Source organism: Mastomys coucha, unplaced genomic scaffold (assembly GCF_008632895.1).
Source record: "Mastomys coucha isolate ucsf_1 unplaced genomic scaffold, UCSF_Mcou_1 pScaffold18, whole genome shotgun sequence".
NCBI classification, from domain to species: domain Eukaryota; kingdom Metazoa; phylum Chordata; class Mammalia; order Rodentia; family Muridae; genus Mastomys; species Mastomys coucha.
Genome location: NW_022196900.1, coordinates 73,362,122 through 73,372,413, shown reverse-complemented (window position 1 = coordinate 73,372,413; position 10,292 = coordinate 73,362,122). Strand labels below are relative to the sequence as shown.

Here is a 10,292-nt window from a genome sequence, read left to right as displayed (position 1 = left end):
CTAACAGCTGGACTGTTCCAATGACTGAAGAGATAATGATTTGTAATGGGTTTGAAAACACCACTCTTTTAGAACACTGGGATTAGGGCATTAGAAGAAGCAGCAAAATGGAGAACCTTCCAGATTCTAGAGCAGATACTGTGGCCTGGGAGGAAAGCCAGGCAGCTGGCTAAAGACTTGATTATGTCAAGCACTTGAGACATGGCACGTATTAGCTGAGTTATCATAATGTCTGTTCACAGAGTGAGGATGAGGCTTAGAGGCCAGACCCTCACTTCCACTTCAGTTTTAAAATGATACTTATGCCAGGTGTGGGGGTGCACACCTTTAACCACAGTACTCAGGAGACAGAGAAAGGTGGATCCCTGTGAGTTTGAGACCAACCTAGTCTACAGGGTGAGTTTCAGGCTAGCCAGCACTATATAACGAGACCCTGTCTCAAAAACAAAAAAAAAAAATATTACTGTGTATGTGATGTGAGTGGGTACCCATGCCAGAGTTGTGTCTCTCCTTTTGCCTTTACATGGGTCCTGAGAATTGAACTTAGGTCATCAAGCTTACATCGTTGGGCAGTAAGTGCCTTTATCCACCGTGCCATCTTGGTAGCCTACCACTTCTGACCATAAAATACAAAGTGGTTTAGAGAGGAAAGGCCAGAAGCTCAGGCCTCTGCTTCCCAGGTAGAGTCCCTCCTGGCTCTTTTGAAGGTGTAAGAGGACCTTTGTTGGATCTTCAGAACCAAGCTGCTTTTAACTCCTGTCTGAGTGGTTGTGGTTTGGGGGCAGTGAGTTCTAGCTGTATCCTGGGAAATATGCTCTGGATTGAAACCTGCCCCACCTGCCCTACTTTGAGTTCTGAGAGGGGCTTCTTGTTCTGTGATTGGGCTTGGGGCTGTACTTCCTACGGCACTTGTAGCCATTGGTTCCTCCAAACCACCCTGATATGAACCAGATTTCCCTCCCCTCCAAATGAGCACCTTGAAGGCTCTGCACTGCACCCTGCACTGCCCTCCCATCCCCTCCTCAAGGCTCCTAACTGAGCTTAGTCTACAATTCAGAGCCCTGGGAGAACTTGGGTGTTCTCACACTGGGAAGCTAGTCAGGCCTGACTGTGCCCATATGGTCCAGGAGCCTAGGACAGAATGTCTTCTTAATCCCACTCTAGTGGGCTCTCCTATGATCCACTAAGACCCATGCGGCACCCAGAACATAGCTTCCCACCAGTGGTTGCTTTAGTTTATATCTTTTATTTTACCAAAAAATAGCAAAATCTTTCCTTTTCTTCACAAAAATAGATTTCCCTGCCCTCCCACCCCCATGGGTCCCTTTTCACAGCCTAGATTTCAGAATATGTTCTGCAGCCCACCATGGGGGAATCTCCCATTGTCCTCAGTTCTGAGACACTGCCAAAGCCAGCATGTTTCCCTGGGGGACTTTCTAGGTCCTGCTGCCCCAGAGAGCCCCAGCTGTGCCTCTGGAAGGCAGGCAGTTCCTTAGCCATAGGAAGCGGCCTGGTTTTGGAGGTTTGCCTCAGCAGCCATCTCTAGCCAACCCAGGGTGTGGTAGGGTCTTCTGGTATCAGGCTAGAAATCCTCATTCAAAGCAGAAACAGTGGTGTCCTGGAGAGTGTCTGACAACCTCTGTTTGCACATGCATCTTGGTGTCGCAATCAGCGGGCCCTAGAGTAGAAGTCAAGAGCCTTGGATTCTTAACAGTTTCAGTTTCCTCCAATGCATATTGAAAGGCAGAGACAATACTCATATGTGACTTCTTCTTCTCATTCTGGCCTCTCAGGATAAAGGCTCTGGAAGGACAGAAACCTATTTCTGCCAGCTTCCCTATCTGTGAGTCTGAGCATAGGGCTCAGCATGGAGGTACTGAGTGATGGCTACTGATCAAGCATCCCAGCCTCTCTAGATAGCTGTGCTTGGAAATCCAAGAAGCTTGAATGTACCAGGAGGTTGGGCTGAGGCAGGTGTTTTTAGGATGGGAAGCTCTCCATCAGCTACTCAGTATCCTGAGATAGAAGAAAAGACTCTGGATTTTCCAATTCAAGTTCCAGTGGCTCCCTGGTCTGGAGGGCTATTTTGTGTTGGCCTTTAGTCATGTCAGTAGGTTCTGGGTTAGAGATTGAAGTATCTTGTGTCTAAGTTCAAGATCCAGGAGACCCTGAGGATCAATCCCAACCTCAAGAGGCTTACCATTTGTTTGCTTGCTTTTTTTTTTTTTTTTTGAGACAGGGTTTCTCTATGTATCCCTGGCCATCCTGGAACTCACTCTGTAGACCAGGCTGGCCTCGAACTCAGAGATCCAACCTGCCTCTGCCTTCTAAGTGCTGAGATTAAGGGTGTGAGCCACCACTGCCCAGCTCAGAGGCTTAATGATATCAGGCCCTCTTGGAGGCAGAGATGAGTTGAACTGACAATTCAAAGACATCCTTGGCTGAGCAAATCAGCCCACATAGTGGTAGGTCCCACATGGTGGCAGGTCCCACATGGTGGCAGGTCCCACATGGTGGCAGGTCCCACATGGTGGCAGGTCCCACATGGTGGTAGGTCAGAGGCTTAAGGAACTTAGGGCAAAGCTGTACTGTCTAACCTCCACTCAAATACAGGGACTCATGTTGATAGAAGATGGTAGTCTAGAAGATTTAGAGGTATAATCCCATCTACACACACATTTTGTACACTTGTACATACGGTCAGAGTTGGATCACTAAGCTGTCATTATTCTTATAATGGTCATAGACTTGGAGTCAACCTCTCCATCTATCCATCCATCCATACATCAATCCATCCATCCATCCATGCATCATGAGGGCCTACTATGTGTCTGGAAGGACTTGGATCTCTCAGACAAATTCCACACACACACACACACACACACACACACACACACACACACACACACCTGCTTACTCAGGGACAGGCACTCACTCTCTATAATTTTCTTGCCATCACTTCAGCCACATCCATATTCCCCAATGGGTTTGGGAACCATCATAGTAGGAGGTAAAGGTGAAAGTATCAGAGCAGAGACCTGGTAGCCTACCCTACTCTTGGCCTTGATATGAGGGGCTAAGCTCCTTTTCTTCTGTGGCCCACTTGAAGCCCTCCCTTCTCCCTTGTCCATGCATTCCACGACACAGATAGACTTCTGAGAAGTCCAGAGGTGTTGGGTCTATAGAGGGTTCCTACTCTTCAGTAGGCCTTCAGATTTCTCTACCCCCAGACTCCTTTAGGGTGCCCTCTCCCAGCTACACTGTGTTCAGATGGTCCATCTGACAGGCAACAACATCCAGATCTGGACTCAGTGACAGATCCGTTCTGTCATCTCCCTCTGTAGAGACACAAAGTAAGGAAGGGTTAGTTTGATCTCAGCCTGCTGGGCAACTCCTTGACAAATCATGGGGTTTATTGAGCCTGACTCCTCCCCAACCTCAGCTATATACCATGGCAGCCAATCTGGAGTTGTATACTATCATCTCCATGAATTCTCTATGAGAGTACAGAACCCACTGTAAAAATGAGTTGTCGCCCCTCATTTATCCACCTGGGTATAGGTGTTTCATATAGATCCTTTGGATCTGAACTTTCAGAAGAGAGCACTGGCAGCAAAGGGTAGTGAGACCTGGCCTTACCAGTGGCTCTAGTTCCCTCTGGTCCACCAGGCTGAACTCCTGGATGAAGTAGTAGAAGTGCTTATAGCAGGTGTTGACATGTGCCTCCGCCCCCATGCTGAGGATGCTGTCGAAGTGGTGGATGTAGACGTGGACAAAGACTCGGAAGAGTCGGGTCAGGATCTTGGTGCAGACCTGCTGGAAGTTCTTGGGGAAGGGAACTCCTAGGGATGAAGATGAGTAGAAGAGGAATCAAAATCCTAGGGAGAAAACTCTACCTCTCCCCCCAGGACCCATAGCACCTCTTCACCCCCTCCTCAGCACAGGACACAGAGAAAGGCAGAACAAGAGTTTCGCTTTCTCCTATACTTTTCTTTTGGGGTGTAAGGAAGTACTGGGGACTGAACCCGGGAATCCATTCACACCATTGAGCCCCAACCCCAGCAGGTCTGAAAATGCCTTCTCCCTGCTATAACACAGATCATCTTCCAAATTTCCCACTCCCTAAAGCAGGGCTTTGAAAAAACTTGTCACTGGCCAGTCTGCCTCAGACTACAATGAAAATTATGGCATAACCTGTCCCCAGAAACCTGAACACCCATTCAGATATGCACATCACTTTTCCTATGCAGTCCAATGGGGGAAGTTGTCAGTATATAGGCCAGTTTTTAAAAACATGGGCCTTCAGGGTTAAGTCTTAATATCTCAGCATGGCATGGAGCAAAGCCTTTATGAGCCAATCATGACTGCCCTCTCCAGTCACATGCTCAATTCTGTTGCTTACTGTTCTCACTGCTGGCTCATCCTCCCCACCCCCTGAACCTCCCCATGTTAACATGTCAGGAACAGCTTCAGATGTCATTCGTTCCTTAACATATCCAATTATATGAAGACCTTTTCCTCAGTTAGCCCAGCTCTGAGCTAGGCCCTTTGCACCTCTGCTCTCTGCTCTTTACAATTGTGCTGATGGCTCTGATAGTCATTCTAGATATGATAAAATGTAGGTAATGTATAAAGGTAAAGCCACTTGCCCGAGGACCCATAATTATTAATTAGTACAAACTGGAGGCAGGATTCAAACCCTCTTTGCACAGCAGTTCCTCTTAGAGATAAATAACACGGATCCTGCCTGGCCAGGAAAGGCCATTAGAGGCATGGGAAAGGCGGTGCGTGCACAGGCCCCACATCCAGGGCAGAGATCCTGGTGGCTTACACCCTCATTTCTGCTATGACGAAATCATCCAGTCATCTAGTTGAAAGTTTATCCAGGGCTCACAAACCCAGGGATGTAGGCTAGAGGAAATACGAGCTAGGATCAGGCTGGGCCCTAGTCCATACACATCCTTCCTTTCCACTGTGCTTGGGGCTTGTGCTCTGCCTCTCTGAGAGCCCAGCCTAGTCCCCACACTCCTCTTTCTTATCTAGACAATGGCATCTGGGCCCCACAACACTGAGTTCTAGTTCTGAAGCCTTTTCTATTCGTGTGCTATCCCTCTGTTGGCCTCAGTTTCCTCCTTGTAAAATGAAGATACCAGTTGCACACAACACTGCAGGAAATGGCAGCAATAGCTGGGGAGGGGCTGTGTGCTTGAATTGTGACTCAGTGCCCAGCTTTTCCCCAGCATTCGGATTTCTTCCCTCGGGGCTAGACCATCTGCCACACCCATGTGAGTCTCTATAGCCCAGTTTGCAGGTGGGGCTTCTGTGATGAACACAGCTCAACTTCTGGGTGGGGACTCTGGGCCAGGGGGACATTATTCATCTCCTGTCCCCACCCTCACCTGCCCAAGCCCAGCTGGACCTGACTTGGGAGCACCAAGTCTAAGGAAAAGATACCTTTTGGACCAATCCAGCTTCCAATCCTTCCCTTTCCTGAAGCCAGGATTCAGAGGGGACTCTGGGGAGGCTGGAAGCAAGATCAGCCCAAGCACAATATATCACTTGTTCTGGAGAATGGAGAAACAGTGTTTGTGGACATGCAGGGATAGTCCATAGTGAGAAAACTCATGCTTTGGACGCTAGGTGCCCCAAATGGGAGTCAGATAGTCCTTGTTAAATGTTTGATCATAATCAAAATCCTGCCTTAACTGGTTTTCTCATCCACAATAAGGGAAGGACCCTCCCTGGCTAGGCTAACTCTCCAGCCATCAGTGCTCACCGACACGTGTAGGAAAGACATCCTCATCATTGATGAGACCCTCGATCCAGTCCATGAGCAATGCCATATAGCGGGGTGCTGAGAGCTTGGCAGGCCTTCGGTACTGACGCTCATCCTGCCAGCGGTATTCGTAGCGGGGCCCACCAGCCATGACTGGGCAGCTGGTCTCACTGCAGTGCTCAGCCATGGTGCCGTAGATGAGGTTGATGCGGTTGAAGAAGTCCACCACGTGCACAGCGATCCAGTCATCGATGCTCTCCCCAGGCGGCAGCCTTACCACGCTCCGAAGGTCCAGGCCGGACTTGAGTGAAGCTTGTGCCTTCTTATATAGCTCAAAGCGCTGTGTGCCAGGCTCGAAGCGCTTCCGGGGCCGGAAAGTCTTATCCTTCGCAAACACCTGCTTCAGACACAGTGCCATGGCCAGGCAGGTGCAGCTGGATGTCTAGGCACAGGGACCTGAAGACGCCCTGCCAGAGACAAGGGCAGGGGAGGTAGGTTGTCAGGGTCTTATAAAGTCGGTTGTGACTTCCCAGCATATCATTTTTCTCTGAGCTGTCAGCCTGGGGACAGTTTGTTTACCTCCATGAAACCCTCATCCCCAGCAGTGTCTAATCTTTAGCCACACCCCCACCCCTGAAGCCGCTCCACCGAGCCTTTCATTCCGCTTAACTTTCCTCCCTGCTTTCTTGGAGTCTTGCAGAGGGTGTGCCCTGAGCTCCAAACTGGTGTTTACAGGACTTACTGTTGATCTTTACAGAAGTGACAGAGGTTTTTGCAGGCCCACCGGGGGACAGGGACCCCAGAGAAGATGTTCTCTGGAAGCCCCAAGGGCCTTCTGTGTAGTGAGAGAGCCTGGCTGCACCGTACTTGGGGGAGGGGGTGCACCTTGGACTTTGATTTCCTCTGGGATATCCCGAAGTCTATCCGGCCACCGGGGATTCCCAGGGACTTTTCTACCAAAAATGTCTTTTCCTTTTTCTTTATACTGAAAGAGGAAAGGGCCCTCACAAGGCCAGCTGGGTGGCCTTAAATGTGGCTGCAGGCTCTGCAGGAAGGGGAGGGTGGCAGGTCCAGAGAGGGCTACTTCCTCTGACAGACGCTAGAGTTCCTTCAATTCCAAAACAGCATGAGCCATTAGCCTTCCCCTTGCACCTGATGCTCTATGGATTTTCAGCATACCTACTATGCACCTGGCACTGGGGGCTGGGGCAGAACAGCCAGACCCATCCTATGGGTCCTTCTGGATGTTGGCTTTACCTCTTAGAATGGAAGGATCCCAGACTCAGAACAGACTTCAGGGAGCATCCATCAGAGCCCCCTCCCCCAAAGACCTAGGATCTTGTCCCTGCCTCAAAACTAGTTTGCTTGCATCACCATGGATTAAGTCCGTGCAGATCCTTGAACACCCTACAGGTGTCTGAGCATCTCAGGCATTTCATCTGCTGCACCAATATACACAAGCTATTGGAGAATGCAGATCCAGGCAACGGCCAAGACTGGAACAACCACAAACTGAGCACAGACCTTGGCCACAGACTTATAAACTGAGCTCAGGCGCCGTGCTGAACTCTGATTTGCTCCTAGCCCTGGTTAGTCTGAGCCCTGAGCCTAGCGCCACACTGAATGAGACTTGGGACAGTGGCAGACAAAGCTTATGCTTCACCTCCAACATGACTGACATGACTTTGAAGCAGTTTTATTTTTCACTGATAACTGCTGTGGCAGGATTGGGGAAGAAATGGAAGGAATAGGGTGCCAGTGTGACCAAAGGCATGGAGCATAGAGGATGTTACTTCTGGCAATAAATCTAACTTACAGAAGTGTTTGGAACAGGAGTTTCCCCTTCTAATAATAGCAGGCAGACAGAATGGAGCAACCAGGAAAAATGAGAGCAGTTTGGGGAGTAGAGAGAGCTCCTGACCTCTTGGAAGAAGCGTGAAGACGTGGAAGGTCCTCCCATTTATTCTGCCCCCCCACCCCCAACTTCTTCCCAAAGAAATGCCAGGCTGTGACGAACTTCACTTCTCGAAAGAAAGCTCTGTACGCTTCAGTTGCTGTCTTCTTTATAAGCTCTGCCTGGGGCAGGGCTTCCAAAATCAGTCAGTGCAATCAGTGGGGGCTCTGGGTCCACCTTCCTTTTGGCCTCTCCTTTACTGATTGTTAGGGCTCTCTCACTCTGCCCTTCAGTTCCACAGCCTGCCTTTCCTGACCCACCTGCCTCTAGCAGCCACCCTAGGATTCTCCTTGATCCCTAAACACGTCCTCACTGTCCTGCCTGTGTGTCTTTTGATGGTCATCTTCTGTTTTCTCTTTCCACCTGACTGAATGCTTCCTTCTTTGGCAGCCTCTTCCAGATCCCACCCTTGCGTGTGGGCTTCTCTTTGACTGCTTCTGTTCTTACCCCCTCTCTGCATTAAGTCATGACTTAAGTTGGTGGCTTGGCTTTAGGAAGAGCTAAGACTCCAGAGTCTGAGAGTTGGCTGGGGAGATGTCTCAGTGGGTAAACTTGCTTGCCTGAGTTTGATTCCTGGGACCAACATGGTGGAAGGAGATCACTCTCACAAACTGTCTCTGACCTCCACATGTGCACTGTAATGCGCACATAAATGTGTGTGTGGTAATTAAGTTTTAAAACTAAATCTTGCCTCTCAAATAAATGAAGAAGAGTGAAGGGGAAAGAACTGATACCAGCTTTGGGCGTCCATTCCTTCATCCCTTACATACCCACAACATCTCACACACACACACACACACACACACACACACACACACACACGAATAAAAGTCTTTAAGTTGAAATAGCTGAGAGGTCAAGCGGTGCATCCCACATGAAGAGATGGAAAAACTGAGGCCTAGGAGGAGGATTTGAAGGCCCTGACTTTGCACAGCAAGTTATAAAAGTAGGGGATTGGTATAAAAAGGGACTCAGCCTATGACAAGGCACAAAGTTCCCTTTTCCTGCTCTGTGGGGCCACTGGCCTGGTGTAGATAGTTGAGGAAGAAGGGAGTAGAGAGGCCCCACCTCCTTGGTGTAGAACTTTAGGGCCCAGGACTTTTCCTAGAAAGAGTAAACTTGGAGGTGAATACAGAAGGTAAGCTAAGAGGTCATCCCCTCCTTTCAGTGTCTGTTACTACTATCCTTTTCCTGCCTCACACGGAGCCTCTGTTCCCCTCCCTGTGGACCCCCCTCCCAAACACACTTTAATTACTGGGAAGGTGGTCAGGGGTTTGATTACCCTGTGACCAAGCATTTAATCCTCCTGGTTGCAGAGCACGGGCTGACTGACACTGCCGGGTTTCTCTTACCTAGCCCCCAGGACACACCTGCTTCTTCCTTAGCCTGGCTTAGAAACAGCCAGAAGATGGCTCCAGTTTGAACTCAGAATCTAGCCTAGCATGTCCTGCGGGTCAAGATCTAAGTTTGAGATTCGCAGAGAAAAGTGGGAGCGGAAAGTCACAGAGCTTTTCCAGCCAGACCCGCCCCTACCTCCCGCGAGCCCCTAAGAACCTCCCCTTATCTTCAGCTGTTAGGGCCAAACAGGTCCTAGGACCCAGAGGAGCTAGCCTGACATTTCCGCTCCCGAAGACACGCCCCCCTCCACCAGCCACCGCCACCCCCCACCCCGGACTTCGGCCGCTGGGAGCCTCGGACCCTGGGCTGAGGACTGTGGCCAGCCTGCTTTTGGGCCGGAGTCGCTTCCAGAAGGTACCACGCGAGGACCAAGAAGAACTAAAAGTGGAAGCAAGGCCGGGCCGCGGAGGGGCGCGGAGACGCGGCGCTCACTCACCGGCTCCGCCTGAGTGGACAGCTCCGGGTCTCCGTCGCTGCGGCCACACTGCAGCGCGCCGGGTCGTCCTTCTGCCCGCGATCCCGCCGGGACGGTCTCTGCGTCTGTCCACCAGTCTCTGCTCTGGGCCGCGGCCGCCGTCCGGCCGCCAGCGCTCGAGGAGACGCCAGCTCCGCCCCGGGCTCAGCCACGCCGCGGCCACGGGGCGGGGAGGGGAGGGGCGGGGAAAGGGACTCCCCCTGTCCCAGGATACACACTCTTCTCCTTAGCCTTTCCGGGAAGTGGGAAGTCCGATCGGGCTCGCTGTCTTCCTGAGGGCAAAGAACTAACTGAGGAGCCGCCCCAAGGGACCGCCTGGATCTTCCCTAAGGAAATAGCCTCAGATTCATAGGCTGTAGAATGGGAACAAGTTTAGCTTCCGCCTGAAGCAGAAAGAAAAAAAAAACCGCTGTGGTTTGAATGGTTTCCTAGCCCTCCTACAGTTATCTGAGCTTCATTTGTCTCTGAATTCAATAAAAGTTCCTAGCAACCTGTATGTTCAGCTTCAGCCCACTGCTGAACACAAGCAACTCAGAATCCACCACGGGAGGCTGCTGCTGGTGGATGGCGCATGTCTTTTATTCTAGCACTAGCGAAGCAGAGGCAGGCAAATCTCTGAGTTCCAGGCTAGGCAGGGCTAGGTGGCTAGGTGGTGAGATGCTCTCTCAAAACTACCAACCAAAAAAAAA

The 10,292-nt window shown here is 50.6% G+C and overlaps 1 protein-coding gene across 2 annotated transcripts; it reads right to left on the bottom strand.

The window, feature by feature from the left end:
* Window positions 1–1,226: 1,226 nt before the first annotated feature.
* Window positions 1,227–9,871, bottom strand: Mob3c (MOB kinase activator 3C). Of its 2 annotated transcripts, none has more exons than XM_031378248.1 (4): window positions 9,565–9,871; window positions 5,777–6,232; window positions 3,640–3,842; window positions 1,227–3,338 (listed from the first exon to the last, which is right to left on the bottom strand). In XM_031378248.1, exons 2-4 carry the CDS (start codon window positions 6,192–6,194, stop codon window positions 3,309–3,311), a joined length of 651 nt encoding a protein of 216 aa, XP_031234108.1. In that variant the 5' UTR covers window positions 6,195–6,232; window positions 9,565–9,871; the 3' UTR covers window positions 1,227–3,308. The 2 variants fall into 2 exon arrangements, with proteins under 2 accessions (XP_031234108.1, XP_031234107.1); XM_031378247.1 differs by having other exon boundaries at window positions 5,777–6,243; window positions 9,565–9,864.
* Window positions 9,872–10,292: the final 421 nt, after the last annotated feature.

Bases quoted from the DNA above. Each gene is read 5' to 3' on its own strand.
- Mob3c (XM_031378248.1), bottom strand. From the start codon at position 6,194: ATGGCACTGTGTCTGAAGCAGGTGTTTGCGAAGGATAAGACTTTCCGG. The intron at 3,843-5,776 runs GTGAGCACTGAT...CTTCATCCCTAG, and splicing joins TGTCTTTCCTACACGTGTCG to GAGTTCCCTTCCCCAAGAAC. The intron at 3,339-3,639 runs GTAAGGCCAGGT...GTGTCTCTACAG, and splicing joins AGAGGGAACTAGAGCCACTG to AGGGAGATGACAGAACGGAT.